The sequence below is a fragment of the Siphateles boraxobius genome, unplaced genomic scaffold, assembly GCF_051911475.1.
Source record: "Siphateles boraxobius isolate OS27281-9 unplaced genomic scaffold, OSU_SipBor_1 33, whole genome shotgun sequence".
Lineage (NCBI taxonomy): Eukaryota > Metazoa > Chordata > Actinopteri > Cypriniformes > Leuciscidae > Siphateles > Siphateles boraxobius.
The window spans coordinates 4,833,705-4,852,553 of record NW_027508953.1 but is presented as its reverse complement, the minus strand read 5'-3'; the positions used below and the strand labels follow the sequence as shown (position 1 = coordinate 4,852,553).

Below are 18,849 nucleotides of genomic sequence, written 5' to 3'. Positions count from 1 at the left end.
ATACTAAAGACCAAAAAAGAAAATGATAATTAAACATGGTATCTTTCTTTGGAATGTTAGATAGGAGCCCAGTACAGCTTGAAAACACCTGACTTGCACGAGGACATCTGACCAGATTAAAATGTGTCTATTGTATATGGTTCTGGTCTTTTGAAATCCTTAAAAAAAGATTTGACATTGTGAGACTAAGTGTATTTTTGGGCCTCAGTGGGTTCTGAACAAGCTTCGTTTGAATCCGTTCTTCTACTACTTGCTTTTCATTCAGGCAAGTCACAATGACAGCAATTTAGAGTGATTGGCCTGTATCAAACTGACTTTAGCTTAAAATTGTTCTGTCCTGTTCCTGAAAGATCCCCCCTCCCCCCATTCATTTGGTTCACTTCACCCTGGCTTTTATGGGGAAAAAAATCAATCCTACTGTTTTATTTGAAGAGGCAGAAATGCGTGTATGAGTGTGAGGAAGAGAAAGAACGAGGGAGGGAGTTTTGCAGACGCCACACGATAGATGTGCCTTTAATCCGTTGAGTAGTGCTGGCAGATGGATTAAATATGGAGCGAATTGTACAAACGTTTTTTGCAGAATTTCCTGCTCCTCAGAAGACACTGCTCCTTGACTTGCTGTCATAGAGAGAGGGAGAGAAAATGTGTGTTAGAAATGTAAAGGATGGAGTTATTATTCCAAACAACATTATTAATTATTAACAAAGGATATTGGTCTTATCACCAAGTAACTTACTTTTCAAGTAACAGTTTTCACTAAATTAATACTTTTATTCAGAAAGGATCAATTAAATTGATCAACATTGACAGGAAAGACATTTATAATGTTAAAAAATATTTATTTTTCAAATAAATGCAGTTATTTCTACTTACAAAGAATTCTGAAAAACATTTATCAGTTTCCTCAAAAATATCTTTTTTGAACTTTCTCTTGATCCAAGAATCCTGAGAACACAGTCTTAAACAAAAAATATTAAGCTATTTTGAACATTAATAATAAGCAGCAAATCAGCCTATTAGAATTATTTCTGACGAATCATGTGACACTGAAGACTGCTGAAAATGTAGCTTTGCCATTGATCATAAATATATCTGTTTTAATGTAAACCTTACAATAAGGTTCCACTTGTTGACATTAGTTAACATGACATGAACAATGAATGTTTTAGAATACTTCTAAATCACTATTAATCTTAGTTCATTTTAGTTTAACATTTACTAATACATTATTAAAATCAAAAGTTGTATATGTTAACATTATTTATTCAACTTTAACATGAACAATGAACAGCTGTATTTTATATTGCTCATTGTTAATGGATTAACTAACGTCAACTGCGAAATTGGTAAAAATTTGACTGTATTTTAAATAAAATAATGCAACTTAACTTAACAGACTTTCAAAAGTCATTAAACAAATGCAAACCCCTAAACTTTTAAATATCTCTTTCACTATTTGTTTCGAAACACCAGTCTTAATCTAGTCTCAAACCACACAGCCAATCAAAACATTCTCTGTAAGTGTAGCAACAAATCACAGATGAGTATGCAAATTGGATTTGTGTAAAGGCAAGAATCGACCAGGTCACCAAAATAGGAACAAGGGCTAGCAAAAACACTTTGTGTGTGTGTGTGTGTGTGTGTGTGTGTGTGTGTGTGTGTGTGTGTGTGTGTGTGTGTGTGTGTGTGTGTGTGTGTGTGTGTGTGTGTGTGTGTGTGTGTGTGTGTGTGTGTACATGTAATCCTCTTTGTGGCATTAAGAAGCGGCCGCAGTGGACTGAGCAGGGCTGTTTTTCCACATGTGGACAGATTTCAGACTGCACGTCTCAATTATCATGATCTTTATAAAGCTTTTAAGGGCAGCTCAGCATACAACCTCTCTCTAATTCTCTCTCTTTCTTTCTAAGTCTGGCGGCTAAGTATAGTGGTGGAATGCTGAAAGAATATGGGCGATAATGGGATGAATCAGAAGTCAAGCTGCTGCTGATAATTATTATTATTTCAACAATGAGTCTTTTGTCAGTCCCTCCAAAATGTCCACCCACCTCTTACACTTGTGTGTGTGTTTTAATTTCCTCCTACACAAGCAAGGTTCGGTGGCCTTGGGTGACATCGCAAGGAAAAGGGGGGGAACATGGCAGAAACATAACGGTGTTGAGAGTTTTTTTGAGTTATAAGGAAGAGAAATGGCAGTTTTCTTGATTGTGTGTTGCAGTGATGCATTTGATTTCTGGTTCTTTCCTGTACTGTACTGTACTCATCATTACATTCCTGGAAATCAATAGATAAATGTCCAAGTCTGTCTGTCTTTCTTTTTGTCATTCCATTGACACTCCCTCTCTGACATTCCTCTTCTTTTATTAACGGTTCCACAAGAAATTGTGGTTTATTGCTGGTCACGGTCTAGTTTTTTTTTCCGTCAGTCGTCATTCTAATGAAATTGCAATATGGATTATGCACTCGATGATTTTAAGAAGTTCCTCTCAAACAGACACAAACGCACGAGCAGCGGTTTCAACAGTAATTTCCTGGTGGCAGTCTATTTTTTCTAGACTCTTCATTCTTATATAATTTGGATTATTCTCTCAAGGATTTCTGAAGTTCCCTCCCTGCCCTCAACATTTCTCATTCAATTAAAAGTAGTTTTTTTTCAGAGGCTTTACAAAACAGTTTTGAAAATTGGTCTTTCATTAGAGTGCTGATTCTAATGAAATTTGGGCAGAAGTAATCTGTTATCAGAGGTGACTGTGTAAAAGTAATGTCCATTAGTCAAAAATGTACAGTTCTAAGATAATGCATATCATGCAGTTAGCTAATCATGTATTCATTTAGGCAGAAACAATGATCTCATTAAAGCAATTATTACACATCGTGATCATTATGATTACAATATATATAGAAAATTTGTCAGTGGTGCATGTTGATTCAGAGTTGGCATCTTCTGAAGTCCTCGCAGTGATTGGGGTCATCCCTTCACATCTGAAATCTTTGTAAGAGGCTGGATCCTAGCTGGAGCTGGCGTACTAGTTACCTCGGATGGAAATGGAAAATAATTAGCGTAGCTAATAATTATTTTCACATTATGAATGTTCATAACATTCAAGCAAAATATAATCATGTGCATTTTTTCTTCTGATATAACAAGGTTATTCGACAAGGTTATTCGGTACATTATGTGAATGCTTGGCTAAAGAGATGCGTCTTTAATCAAGATTTAAACTGGCAGAGTGTGTCTGAGCCTCGAACATTATCAGGAAGGCTATTCGAGAGTTTTGGAGCCAAATGTGAAAACGCTCTCCCTCCTTTAGTGGACTTTCATACCAAAAGTTCAGAGTTTTGTGACCTGAAAGAGCGTAATGGATTTCAGGGTAACACAAGATTGGTTACATACGCAGGAGTTGAACCATTAAGGGCCTTATAGGTCAGTAGCAATACTTTGTAATCGATAAAGAACTTAATAGGTAACCAGTGAAGAGATGATAAAATTGGTGTTATATGATCATATTTTCTTGACCTGGTAAGAACTCTAGCAGCTGCATTTTGGATTGACTTTAGCTTGTTTATTGATGATGGAGGACACCAGCTAGAAGTGGATTACAGTATTTCAGTCTAGAGATCATGAAGGCATGAACTAGCTTTTCTGTACAGAAAAGGATAGCATGATCTGTAGCTTAGAGATGTTTCTGTGGTGGAAGAAGGCTGTTTTTGTAACATTTGGAAATAAGATTATCAAAAGACAAGTTGCTGTCTAATATAACAACCAGTTCTTTAACTGAAGAGATTCTTATCTGAATTTAATAGAAGAAAATGACTGGTCATCCAATATATTATATCTTTTAACACACTCTGTCAACCTGGATTATTTAGAGATTTCATTTGGTCGTGATGAAATATATAACTGAGTATCATCGGCATAAAAGTGTAAACTAATTCCATGTTTTCTTATAATATTACCAAGAAGCAGCATGTGTTTAGAAAATAGCAGAGGGCCTAAAGCAGACCCTTGCGGCCCTCCATAATTTCGATTTACAATGTAATTGTTCGATTTACAATGTTTATTTGGATAATTCCCAGTTTAAATAAACCAAGTTGTAACAGTCAGATTTTAATCACCCTAATGCCTGTCCCTGAATACCAGTGTAATTTTGTAGTCGATCTAAGAGTATGATGAACTGTATAGTGTCGAACGCAGCACAAAGATCAAGTAAAACTAGTATTGAGATGCAGCCTTGGTCAGATGCTAGAAGTCATTTGTCATTTTAACGAGTGCAGTTTCTGTGCTTTGATCGGGGTTGTCACAGATTGTGCATTTACAATTGTATTTCTGATGCATTCGATTTTCTCAGTAAAAAAATTCACTACTACATTACTGCTAAACTGTGATGGAATATTCAGTTCAGGTGACGTCTGTTTATTTGTTAATCTAGCCACTGTAATAAATAAAAACCTTGGACTCCTGTATCACAAGTTTCTCTCTTGAGAGTGTGAGTAAAACTGCTTTGCTAGAGATGTTCTAGAGAAGATAGGGCCCATACTCTTTGTCCTTTCATCAAGTTAATTTGTGTTTATGGGTACACTGAGCTGGCAGTTCAGGCAGGTTATTTTTGAATCTATCTATAGTGGTTGTGATAATTGTTCTACCTGATCGATAAAGCAGAGTGTTATGACAAATATCAGCAGTACGCAATATGCACATTATAAGGTAGTGATCAGTGACATCATAACTTGGCGGTAGAACATTTATATCAATAAGATTGGTTCTATGAGATATAATTAAATCAAGTGTATGATAAAACGAAGTGCGGGTCTGGTGACGTTTTGCTTGACCCCACAGGAGTTTAGTTAGTCTGTAATCGCAACTCATAACATCATTTGTATTATCTATGTGAATGTTAAAATCTCTGACACTCAGCACTTTATCAGCATTGTACAAAAGGTGTGACAGAAATTCTGATAGAAAATCAACATAGGGTCCTTGAGATCTATACAGAGTACCCAGAGCAAGAGATAGCAAGGATTTTTTTCTTATCTGAAAGTGTAATATTTAGTACAAGGCAAGCACTTCAAATGAATTAAAGCCGTATCCTGTTTTCTGAGTAACATTAAGAATATCTCTATAGATCGCTGCAACACCTCCACCACGACCAATCAGACGAGGCTCATGCTTATAACAGTATCCTGATGGAGTAGATTCATTAAGACTGAAATATTTGGTTTAAGCCAAGTCTCAGTAGGGCAGATTACATAAAAACTATTATCTGTGATCATTATCATTTCATTTACAATATTGTTTTGTTTTTATCTAGTCTTCCTACAGTCTTCATTCTAATAAAATTGCAAGGATTTTTCAGGTTCCCTTCCTGCCCTCAGTGTTTCTCGTTTAATTGCAAGTTGTTTGTTGAGAGACACTATTCAACAAACTAACAATCTGCACAGCACGAGCTACGACTCAAAATAAGCAGCTTCAGAGGAAATTTACCCCAGCCAAGTAAACGCACTGCTAATGTGAGAACGAGAACCCACCAACAGAGTAGTAGCTAGTCTAAGTCGTGAGCACATGAACAGCGTGCGATATATTTTCAGGATTGCACGATATACAACAGCCATTTGTTTAGACACATTTGTTATAGATGAAGTTTTAGGTTGCCTTCAGTGCCTGATCTATATAATAAACCCCACTGATACATGCACACACACTGAGCAAAACCCTCTCGCTCGGGAGGTCATTGATAATAAATGGTCTTGTTTAATATCCACAGCAGGTAAAAATGATTGCTGAAGGTTTCGTGCTGTGTGGCTATCAGCTTTTATCAAATAAAGACTTTTTTTCTAACATTCACCTGATCTCTCCACTTCGATGCTGCTGTTGAAAGACTGGTGTGTTTTAAGAGTGTCCAATATTGTTTTCGCCCCCCCTACAAGTCCTCAGTGTGTGTGCTTTCATGCATTTCTGTGGCTCACTGCCCGGTTTCATCAAGAATCTGTTTTATATTAAAAATGTATGTGTGTGTCTACAAGTGTATGTGTGTGCAAGTAATGAGCACATCTGTTTCTTTACAGTCACTGGAAACCGAGTTAATCTGATCTGTCCGAAAAAAGCTGAAATTCACAGAAAGATCACCATTGTGACTTTGCCGATCAAATGTGCATTTAGGAATTTACAAAATGGCAATACAAAATGGAATTGTTTCCATCCAAACGCAACTGAACTCATCCTGTTTTTTCCTACCTCTCCCAGTCATCATACCTCATTTCAAGAGCATTTCATTGGCATGACTATGGACAAAGTTTCAATAAAATATTCAGTGATGGCAATCCCCCTTTGTATATCTCTCTCTCACCCATCTCTTTCTCTCACTTCCCTTCTGTCTCATCAATCGCTCTGAGAGCAGTGGGGCTTACTAATTTTAGCACACCCACCCCAGCAGCAAGTCTTAGCAAGCTTTGCTTGTGAATACCTCATCAAACTGAGCCGCACTTTAAAGCACCTTATCACTCCAGCTTTAAATGTCTAACTGTGAAGGGAAAGATAAGGAGCTGTGGTGTATTAGTTCTCATTACTGGACTACTGGACCGGGGCACTAATGGTGGACATCACAATGGAGATAAAACAGAAAAAAGACTGATAAATATCTCTTTACACATCCAATTTGGGCCACTTTCAAGTGTGGTTTTAAATCTAGTGCAGTTTATATCTGGTATCTGGTCATCTGACCTACATCTGAACCAGGATTGTGCAAAAGTTTGCACTTTATTTTACTATACAGGCACTTTCAATGTACTTAAAGTGTACTTACCAAGAAAGTACTGAATAATAATAATAAAACGTAACTAACATGGGTTAAGGTTAGGTTTAGGGGTAGGTTCAAGATTAGGACCTAGTTATTAACCATTTATTGTAATCAATACAATAAGTATATAGTATGTACATGCGAAACGGGACTGTAAAATAAAGTGCTATCTATCTATATCTATCTATCTATCTAGTGTTCTATTTATCTATCGTTCTGTCTGTCTGTCTGTCTGTCTGTCTGTCATTCTCAAGGCCTATAAAACTTTCCAAGGCTTTATCAAGCTAATATTCTTAGTCTGTCTTGACAAACTTTTGACAAAAATAGTTTTTCTAGTTAATTTATGAATTAGCTAGGCTATATGAATTGCTTTGAATTTCAATTTATTTTAATTCGACTTCCTTACATTCAATTCTTCTTCATGTTTCCTGCCATAGTCCAAATTCAATTCAAATTCAATTCCTGAATTGTCTATAGTGCATTAACAATTCAGTTCTGAATGGCACACAACCCTGATATGAACTATCTGTTTGTCCTCAGAATTCAGTCTAAAATCCCCACTTGGCATTCAGGTGGTTAATGAACGTATGGAAATGCCTACCAGTGCATCATGGGAGCACACATGTGCCACCGCTGGTGAGCGATAAGAACAAGAGCACTTGCTGTTATATGTATTTATTTTAGAAATGTTAAAATCCGCTGCCTCTGCATGTCAAATGACATAAACCTATTACAGTAATCCTTCCTCATAGTCCCACAGCCTGTTTCATGTAGTTACAAGCTGTTTGAAAAAAAAACAAATGCTCCAAAAGAGGATCGAACCGTGCCACTGAAATGATCCGCGTGGTGCTGACCAACATCTGTGTGACCCGCTGAACACGGAGCGGATCTTTTCACAGTCGGCTATATGTACAGGCTCAGATAGCATATGCAGATATGATTTGATGGCAGGAAATCTGCATGTTTACATAGAAAAATTTGTTAAATGAGGCTAAGAGTACTACCGTCTTATTGACTGGAAGAAAAATCAAATTAGCTAAATAAATGGGAGTTCTGAGGGCCTGGTTATGTCTTAAATAAATATAAAAGATGATAAAAATCAGTCAGTAGGTCTTGTAGTGTAAATGAAATTCTTCACTCTCATATATCTGTTTACATAGGTGGTTTGTACTTTGAGAGGACCAAAAAAAACTCAAAGATAAGTGTATGCGTCTCTTGCTTGTTGTAGATCAACCTTTACCAAAAGTCACCTCGGCTGGGCCAGTTATCGGGGGCATCATTGCAGCCATAATGATTCTGTGTTTGATCGGCGCTGGTGTGGCCATGTACCACAAACGCCGTCAGAGGACCGAGAACGGAGAGTAAGTGTGAACGCACACCCATAAACACAATCACACATTCATGTGAAACATTCTTTTTTTTCCCCTCTCTCTTTCTCTCCTGGCTAGGACACCCAAGCTATTTTCATCTCTTTCATTCTCAACTCATCTTAATTTGTGCATATGCGCTCCACTGTTATAGCTTAACATCTCCTTGTATTACTTTTCCAGAGGCCCCCCCAAACACAAGCCACCTCCTCCGATGAAGTCTGGCAGCTCAACAGAAATGGTGAGCGGACATTTTTTCCATCAGTCACCTCTCAACACTCACATCAAACATTCTCTTTCAACTCAACGCATTGAGCTTTCTTCATTACACAATGTTGAGATTACTTACAGTTCTCCAGGCTACACGCGGCAATTAAATCAGAGCTGGTGAAAAGACGCATGTACATAAACCACCATAAAATAGATCTTTGAATTTAAACCTTTGAAGAACAAGCATAGTATTGGGACGAGGGAAAATTTGTGTTGCTCAAAATAGGGTAATTGCATTTTTCTTCCCCGGTTAACGATTATTTCCTGTTCGCTTGATTGGTTTTGGACCACATTTGAAACAAATTTGTATTGTGAAGTATGTAAAAGCAAGCGGAGCGAAGAGAATGAGAATTGCTAATGTTGCCCCTCAGGTTACGGTCGAGAAAGAAAGGGTTAACATGGGGGTAATGTGTATTGATTAAAGCTTAATGTAGAACGTGTGGGTGGAGCTAAATTTGTGTGTGCTTACACGTTTGTGTATGTGTATGAGTGTGTGCGCACGGGCAAATGAGCCTGTACATCACAGGCATCTTTCATCTCGGCTGCCCTAAAAAAGCTGATTAATTCAGCTGTCAGCACCCTTAAAATATGTGATTATGAGATCTCTCTTCATGTTTGCTGAAAATAGCGGCTGCAGTAAAATATCTGCAGCTTATTTCACTGAACACTGCCTTTTACCAGTAGAAATTTGTTTTTTTTTAAAGAAAGAATAAACATACTGTTATTCAGCGAGGACGCATTAGATCAAAAGTGAGAATAAATACATTTATAATGTTATAAAAAAAATATTTCAAATAAGTGCGGTACTTTCTATTCATCATAAAATCCTGTAAAAATCCACCAACTTTTTTCACCATTGATAATAAATGTTTCTTGAACAGCAAATCAGCATATTAGAATTATTTCTGAAGGATCATTTGACACTGAAGACTTGAGGAATGATCCTGAAAATTCAGCTTTGCATTCATAAATGTATATTAACATAGAAAGCAGTTATTTTCGCGATATTTTGCAGTTTTTACTGTTTTTTTATTTATTAAATACACATCCACTCACAAAAAGATTGAGTTTTAATTGTTTTATTTTAAAAAGTTGGCAGTTGAGCAAGATTCTTGACCTTCTGCACTAAAATGTACGTGCTGAACTCATCATCTCATGTGTTTGTCCCTCTATAGCTGAATAAACCTCAGGACAAGGCCACAACCATAACAGAAACCCAGCCGCTCAGCAATACCGAGACATACTACTATGAAACTAACTCTGCCGAGCCTGTTACGGTAAGATCCCTGTTCCAAACTTTGATGTGCAGCGCTGAAAGCTGTGAATCCCATTCCATGAGCATCCCTCATTCGGTGACGTCTCATTTCTCCTTTTACGGTGTTGGAATGAATGACTTCATATTCATTGGTGAAATTGAGCAAAATAAGAGAATATGGTGTGTAAAATGTAACGAGAGTATGTAATGTAATGAGAGAGAGAGACCATGCACACACTACTGTTGCATGTTCTTGATTGCTGATCGTTCACTCAGCATACGTGTCATTTGGATTAAAACTAAATCGTAAGTAAACCATGAACTGTTACCTTATTTATGTATAACGAGTGGTTCCCTCGTCTTGCGCTTGTATGGACGAATTCACGCAAAATTATGTCAAAACGCCCGTCGTCTTGGCAATGGCGAGTATCCCAGTAAACATAGTCGGTTATATCTCAAGTGAACGTAGACAGTATTTATTATTGGACCCGTGCATTCGGTCTTAAAGGGCCAGCAGTCCAATAAACCCGCTGCTGTGTTTTAATGTTAATCAAACAAAGAACAAAGAAATCACTCACTGCTCTTGACTAAATACCTTTTGTAATTTTATAAAGTTCCATCTATATTTAATTTATACAGTAATGAGTATTCAGTGTTATTTCACATTTGATTACTTCTGTACCTGAAAACTACTGTTAGAGCTACCTGGAAAACCCCAAAACACTGTTTATTTAATTTGCAGCCTTTTATTTGTTCAATTGTATTTATTTGTGCTATTTTTTGTGCTATTGTTTTATTACTGACTGCTTACTTGTCTTTAATATTGTTTTAAATTTACTTTAATTAGGCTAGTAGTTTTGATGTAGTATCAAAATTGGAATAGAGAATTGTGATATTTCATTAGTATCTAAACATTTGACCCAATCCTTCTCTACCCAATACATTTAAAAATTACCAATGCAGGGAAATACATGTATCGGTACTCTGTATCGGCAAGTACCAAAAATGAAAGTATCAGTGCATCCCTAATTTATATAATTATTTAATAACTGTTTTGGACACGAATATCACGCAGGGTAGCAGGTAATTACATGCGTCTTGACATATGCCTATGGCTTCCAAACAAAGCTATCTGTCTGGAGCAGAAAAAAAAAGAAAGAAAATGCGCCAAGAACGAAATAGTTATCTATTTTTGTAACATTTCAAATTTTTATTTAGTCATGACAAACTATAAATTGCTACTCCAGTCCAGATCTCCGGGTTGTGGGGTCATTTCGACGAGGGCCCATCACAAAATTTAGCATAGGGCCCCCAGAAGTGTAGGACCCGCACTGATTCCATATGGATGAAATCAAGTCGTTCCACTCAGATATACATCACAATAGGGAAGAAATGAAAAGACTGTTGCAACTTCTGTTTCATGCCGACTTTAATCGCACCGTACTTACCTCACAAAATCTGTACTAAAAGACCCCATCTTGCAGCAGGCGGCTTACACGCTTATGCTAACGGCGAAGGCTAGTGACTCATAATGATGTGTGGCATGTGCTAACACTGCCAAAGGGTCTTTTATGTGGATTAATATGATGAGCTGGTTATTTCATCAACTATGATAACCGTAAAGCCAATTACTACAGCGGATCTGTGTGTGAAGGCCAGACTCAGAAACGTACCTTTGTGATAAAGCCCTCAGGGCTTCGGTTTGCGCTTTCAATAACTGCCTGTATTTATTGTTTTAGGTGATTTAGCCAGCAGGGTTGGGCATTATTCAGCATTTAAAAATTGGCTCCATTTAATTGGTGAATTTGAATGGAATTGGCCGCACCCCACAGGAAGTTGATTTTAGTAAATTGTACATTTAAATAAAATTCAACACAGACACACAACAGAGGAATAATTGTGTGCATCATTAAAGTAATTAATAATGTTTATTTATTCCCTGATATGTAATTATACATATATTTTAAACTGTGCTGGAAATAGTGTTTTTCTAAACTTTTAGTATTACTAACATATATTATTTTAAAAATAATAATATTCTTATTATTGTGTTTTACATTACATATATAAATATAGAAAACATTCATTTATTATTACTTTTCTAGAATTATTTGATTTAGATTTTTTTCTTTCTAGAAATACATGTCCTGTGATCACATATTTATGGGTAATTTATACTGAAAAAAAATGCATTATTAAAAATAACATTTACAGCTCTTTGAATGTCATTTTTATTTGCATATCCCTGGTAGCCAAGCAAAAATCACTAAGAGAAACTAAAAATAAAACCCTTTTTATATCCTTTCTGTGTCCAGACCTTTATAAAAAGGTTAAATGACCGGGTGACCTGGCATCACCTTATGAAATAAAAAAGAACATTCGCCTCACATAATTAGAAACCAACTTTTGGTTCAATCGTTCAGACATCGATTCGCACACGTACATGCAAGAGATAGCAATCAAATCATATTAACACTTTTAAATTAAATTTTTGCTCACTGTGAGTCAGGAGGTGAAGTGTTCTATCAAATCGTTTTATCAGATGAATCTTCATTCGGTATAAATTAACCCTAATAAATAAGAATGTGTGCTCCTGTTCTCCTGCTATTATACTGATGCTTAATGACCGATTGAGGATCTATTAAATTGGCATTAGTACCACCTCAGTGATTGTAATGAATTGTGAATGTGTGTACGTGCAGCTAGTTACATGTGTCTGAACCGGACGTGTGTGTCGTGACAAAACTACATCTCTGCCTTATTCAGAGGAGATGTTTGAAATAATTTTGCGAGAACTTTTATTCATTGTTTTTTTATTCGTTAAGTTAGGGATCATCCATGGCTAACTGTGCATTTAATGCTTTTAATTCATGTGGAGGCAAAGAACCACCTGATGCGAAGTGGAAAACGTTTAATGCACAGATAGCTGCGGATTTTCTACCATGGTCATTTGCCAGCATTGACAACCTTAAATCTGTGATTGATGTTTGCAGCTCAATATTTGACCGGACGGGTAAAAATTTTGCCCGTTTTCAATCAGACACAGAGAGATAAAGTATTGCGTAAGATTACATTTATTTGAATGAATGAATTTGAATGAATTATCGAAAGAGAGATGCGTGTGTGAATGACCTGCATCTGTGCAGGGTTATCTATCTATTAACAACGAAGCTGTGAGTTTAATTACTTCAAAACCAGCGATGTTAATCCCTCGTTGCTGAAAAATATAATGTATTGATTCAGCAGCAAAGCTATTTTATTAATAAACCCCGAGGGCAGCGTTGACAAGTTTCTGTGCTCCTGAATGTGTCTGTGTGTGTGCAGCGCGATCTCCGATCTTCAATGAAAACAGTGCATTAATATAGAATGCTGATTAAACTTGGTCTTGGAATGGTTTTAATAGTTCACCCTAAAATGAAAATGAAGTCATAAATTACTCACCCTGGTGTTTTTCTAAAGCAGTATTCCCTTCTTTCTTTAGATGTGCCACAAAAGGTGGATAAAAAACAAATTCCCGCTCGTGCTCGTCCATATAATGGCAGTGAATAGCAACCAGCATCAAGCTTTTTCAAAAACGCAAAATTATCACTGAATGATCCAATGCGACACGTGTTCTGGGGGTAAACGATATGAAATTGAATGCATTATTGACCTTTGATCTTCTGAGCATGGGTACGTGATGTGAGCGTTCGTGTGTCTTAGCACCGCCGTTCACTCTATCTTGCCCAGAAAAAGCACACAAGTTGCGAGAGATCAAATTCTTCTCTTAGGTGAATACATCCGTTGTGTTCGTCGTAACTATAGAAGATATCACATCTGTCAACTGTCATTCTGGCTGTCATCAGACAAACGGAGTTCCAGTCTGGAGATATTACCTCAGTAAATATATATGCTTTTTTGGGATTTCTAGCCGTTGTATTTCATGTTGCGTTTCTGTTAATCTTGATTTCTCACAACTGGTCTGCTTTTTCTGGGCAAAACAGAGTGAGCTACGGCACTAATAGAGTCACACGAACATGCACGTCGTGTAGCCTTGCACAGACCAATGGTCAAGGTCAAGATTTTTGTTAAATAATACATTACATTTCATATCGTATCGTATACTCACAGCTTGATGCTGGTCGCTATTCACTGCCATTATATGGACTAGTGTGAACGGGAAATTTATAAAAAAAACATCAATTTAGTTTAAAAAAAAAATGTCATTCTGTGGTCCATAGAACAACACCATGGGGAATAAATTATACTCAGTTTTCATTTTAGGGTGAACAATCCTTTTAATGCGCATCTTCCAGCCAATCAGAATCAAGTATTCAGATAAACTATGGTAATAATTCTTTGTTCATTTCGAAGGATTATGCATTTAAATAACTTGACTCTATGCTTTCATTGTGTGTGCTTCAGGATCTAGATGATGACAACATGGGCCCTCCCGTTAACGGCGGCACCCCCAATGTCTGGGATGGCTCGGGACACCCTCCCGATAATGAGTCGACCAATGAGACTCTTCCACCATACGAGCCAGCTGACCAGAATGATATTGAAGCTAGCCATGCTAGCATAGCCCGTGAAGAAAGTTTCATGTCTCAGCCCATGTTGGTCTAAAGACGTAGGCCGTGCCTGCGCTTTGCACTGCCACCGTCCTACCCAGAAGCGGATGCCCATTACAGCACAGCAGGCTATAGTCCACGGCTCGGTACACACATCGAAAACCACCCAGCATGGTTTTTTTTGGTTTTGTTTTTTACAAGAGGCTAAATGACCTTTTAACCTATTCTCATGGTTTTGTGGATAGTCCATGAAACATATTGATACCTTTTGGAGCCGTGTTCATTAGACTTTTAACAGATTTCGGACATGAAATAATGACAACAAGTCCTTAGTAATTCAGAAAAGCTAACTCTGATTAGAAATTAGCGGTAAAACAAAACCATGAGAATTGTAGTTATTCAGTTTTGAGGTACTATGTTATATTTTAATCCTGATTGTGTGAACAGCAAGCATAGTCGCACCAGTTTGACTACAAACATTTAATTTTCCTGAAAGGTCTAAATATAAGAATTTGCTTTCAGTACTTTAAAATACACTGCATATACTGTCAAATGTTGCTTATGTTTCTTATCTCTGCATTTTTATTCTGCGATCTTTGGTGTAGTGCTCTTTTAAAGCTTTAGCTTCTGTCGGTTTTGTGCGTTAAGGGAAAAAGTTGTGGTATATGCAATGTATTTTACATACAGCAAAAATGTATTTTTATATTTTATATTTGATGTCATTTTGATCGATTATATCAGCTAAAAACAGATGAATGCATTATTTTCTTATTTTTGTTTCTTTGATTCTTTGGCGTGTTCATTGTTTTTGAAAAGTACCAAATAAGTTCTGTAAATAATTTAAGAAAATAATATATATAGCCAGTCTTACATGCGTCAAAAAATATACAAAAAAAAAAAGAAAAATGCAAACAAATCCAAAAAAATACCAGTGGGGTGCAAAAATGAAAAAGTGTACATTTTTTTTACCTTTATTTTAACGGGTATTACTAAAGTCGTATGCTGATGTTTTAATTATTGATACGTGTGGATTTTGTTACTGTATAATCTGCATGGCATGGTTGGTTGCTTTCCTAAAAACAGTGGGCACCTGTCGCAACCTTTCGTCGCTCTCCTATTTTCTGGTCATAAGAAGCACAATACACGTATAGAGATGCTGAAGGTGACAGGAGGTTTGGTTCATTTTCTGCACTTCTGAAGCGAAACATTAATGTTAAAGACCTTGTGAAATCTCTTGACGAGCACAGTGAGTTTTCTTTCTGTACTGACATATTTCCTATTGAAAAATTTTAGAAGATCAAAAGACATAAAAGATCCACCTATTTTAAAATTGCCAATGGGCTTTAGTTACATGATGTGCTATTTGCAGTTGCTAGTCAAGGCTAGTTGGATTACGGAGAGGGACATTCTCATTCTAGAGAGCATTTTGCAGGATGAGTCATCAATATGTTTGGTCTGTTATCCAAAAGAAAGATTGTACATTTTAAATGTATTTATCTGCTGAAAACTTAATTTTGTCAACTTGAGTATACAATGACATGTATCTATTGGTTTCATAGTTAACAGATATGGACCGAAAGCCATCGATTTGATGTGGTCTTTAATATTCAAATGCACTGTGTATCACTTTCTTGAGCTCCGCCACAACGCTTCAGTTGCATTTGTTTGGCCAAATGTTATCATTAACACTCTCTTATTCCTATAGTTCTTCTCAAAAATAAGTAGAATTTTTGATTTGCAAGAAGAGGAGAAAACTTCTTGCTCCTTAAAGGAACAGTTCACCAAAGTAAAATCAATTACTCACCTTCATGTTGTTCCAATTCCATATGATTTGTTTCTCCTTTAGAACAAAAGTTCGATGTTTTGAAGAATTTTCACACTGCTGTACGATGGCTTTGTGTTATCGACATGCTGGAATTTAAGTTGCATTCACTTTGGTCACCATTTACTTCCATTGTATGGAAAATACAAAGAGAGTTTTTAAAGACATGATTGAGTTTATTTTGGTGACCTATTCCTTTAAGGGATATATGAGAAACACTACCGAAGTTATTTTTTTTTTTCCACTGGTTCTTGGATGGCATGGCAACTAATTTCATCACTGTTTGTGTCTTTCACACTTGAATGTAATCTTTGCACATCCACTTAAAGCTGTCGATAGATCATCATGTCATAGTGTCTGAATACATTGTTGTAATTGTGCCAAAGAACTCATATCAAAACCATAGTGATGCAATGAACTAAAGACTTGTTAGCAGGTGACAGAGGTGATAAAGTGAATGAATGGATGGCTTTTTAATGTTCACCTGGAGCGGAAACTTGCACATTCGCAAAGCTCACCTTAAGATGAGTGAATGGATGAATAGGTAGGCAGGCGCCATGAGAAATCAATGGATGGACGGTACAGTTCCCCTAGATGAATTAACAAGCCCTCCTTCGTTCTCGTTTAGCCATCGATCACATTCACTGCTTGATCTTCTGGCCTGTTGGACATCACAGAATATTACTGATTCTTGCAAAACGGTTATTCTTGACATGACACGACAATCTTTCACCTGTCATCTCGGTTTAGCTGAGCTGTGGTGTGGTCTCGTCACTGTTTCTGATGAAGGGAATGTATACGTCTGCATGCTGCATGAGATCTGGGGTTCGCTTATGTTATTATCACGCGCAAATGCACTGTCTTCACGAAATCGTCATTTGCTACAATGGTGCAGTATTAGACAATCACTGTATGTTATACTCATCCATAAGGGTTTCTGTGTTTTAAACTGTGACTTCATTTTTTTTATTTATTTTTTTAGTTTGCATTTTTAAACTTAATTTAATTATTGCTTATCTGTATTTTCAAGTGTTTTTAAAACGTTTCTGTCTTAAGGATGATACATATTAAAGTCATAGTTTATAGTCCTAAACTATTTAATGTCATTTTGGATTTTAAAAAGACAATCAAATGAGTTTAGGAATGTTAAAGTGATTGTTTAGTCAAATTCAATTCTGTCCTCATTTACTCACTCTCGTGTAGCTCCAAACCTTTTTATTTTGAAGAATGCTGTTTTTGTCCATATTATCAGAGCCAATGGGGTCCAAAACAACAAAAAAAGTCTGTCATACAGGTTTAGAATGACATGAGGGCGAGTAAATGCAGACAGGATTTCATTTTTCAATGAATTATCTCTTTATCGAAGTAGTGGCCCGCTAAAATTAGTCTTTGGTTACCGAACGACTCTTGACATTTATCAAATCTACTCTCCAGCAAAACAAACATACTTTATTTGCCATATGTTTGTTTATACTTCATTATCACATTTCATATCTGCCACGTGCTCGCTTATGCGCTGCCCTGTCATCGTCAAGCCAGATGTGCCTTTGTTACTTTGTTTTGAGCCATTTAACAGACAGATTTGTTTTGCCTGAGACAAAAGTAAATCATCCACTATATAGACCGCCTAATGGGGAGAATTGTGATTCTTTTTATTTCTAATGTTCGTTTTTGCATCTTATTTCTTTTCCTACTGAGATTATTTTATATGCATAAGCAACTTGTTCTGTGTTTTATGGATCATTGTGATGTCTAATAAACTAAAAGCCAAAGCTCCTGTTGTGAAGCGTCTTTGTGTAATCGGTAATATTGCTTTTATAATCTAATGCTTTTGTAAAATTTCCTTGTTCTATGATTCCAGCGTAATACATGTATACTGCAGGTTGTGGGTATTACCAAGTGCCAAAAAAAGTGTTTGGCATTCACTTATTGATTTACCATCTGAGAGACCTTAAAGATGCGGTTTAACTCTTGAACTCCGGAAATGTCAGACTCTCAAGTCAAACATCAGCCTGTCTAAACTTTAAGAGCATGACTTTAGGTAAATACAAATTTAGAAGCCTTTTAGTGCCTCTGAGATGCTCTCATTCTGTCCATATGTCTGGTAGGCTGGGCAATATAAATAATACATAATGTGATCCTTTTTTTTTTCCAGTCACAAACAAACTGGAGTTAAAGCTCAGGATATTCTTGGAACAGTTCTCTAACAAGTGTGACTTTGAAAGACTTTCATATTCGTTTTTTTTTTATGTCCAGCATTTTTAATCGATCTATTTAATAGCTGTCAAAATTTTGATGTAACCTTTACATTTCTCAACAAAGTTGTCAGATAAAAGTTAACATGAATGACACCATCACTTCTACAGTAAAGGATTATTTTATGGTTGTGCGGTTGGGGCAATTATAACATAAGTAATGAATAAAAATTGCATGGCTTTTGAATATTTAAAATAGGTAATGAACATTATTTCATTGAAGTATCTGGCCAAAGGCTGCTCTTGAGCTGGTCAATTCATATTTTATATTTAAAAATGAATTTGACTTAAGTAATTATATGGACCCATTTAGACTTTAAACTCATATTCCTGATAGCTAAAATAATTTATATCATAAAATGGATGAAAAGTATTCCAAAATGTGAAGAAATATTAAAGAAAGCAAAACTGCAGCTGAACTTCACAATCAGTGATCACCATGCATTTTCACTGTATGGAAAACAACTTTGACATTTTGATAATGATAATTTGTGTTCCACTGGGGGAAAGCATTTTAAGTGACATTTCTAGAAACCAAA

The 18,849-nt window shown here is 36.3% G+C and overlaps 1 protein-coding gene across 2 annotated transcripts in view; it reads left to right on the top strand.

Moving 5' to 3' along the window:
* The window catches only part of pvrl2l (PVR cell adhesion molecule related 2 like), a 144,783-nt gene extending 126,956 nt beyond the window's left edge, over nt 1-17,827 (top strand). The window contains exons 7-11 of one of the 2 annotated variants that reach the window (XM_077195008.1): nt 7,332-7,427; nt 8,020-8,152; nt 8,342-8,399; nt 9,604-9,705; nt 14,088-17,827. In XM_077195008.1, the coding sequence (XP_077051123.1) occupies nt 7,332-7,427; nt 8,020-8,152; nt 8,342-8,399; nt 9,604-9,705; nt 14,088-14,288 (590 nt within the window). In that variant the 3' untranslated portion in view covers nt 14,289-17,827. The remainder of the gene's footprint in view (nt 1-7,331; nt 7,428-8,019; nt 8,153-8,341; nt 8,400-9,603; nt 9,706-14,087) is intronic. The other variant, XM_077195010.1, reaches the window with a different exon arrangement.
* Nucleotides 17,828-18,849: the final 1,022 nt, after the last annotated feature.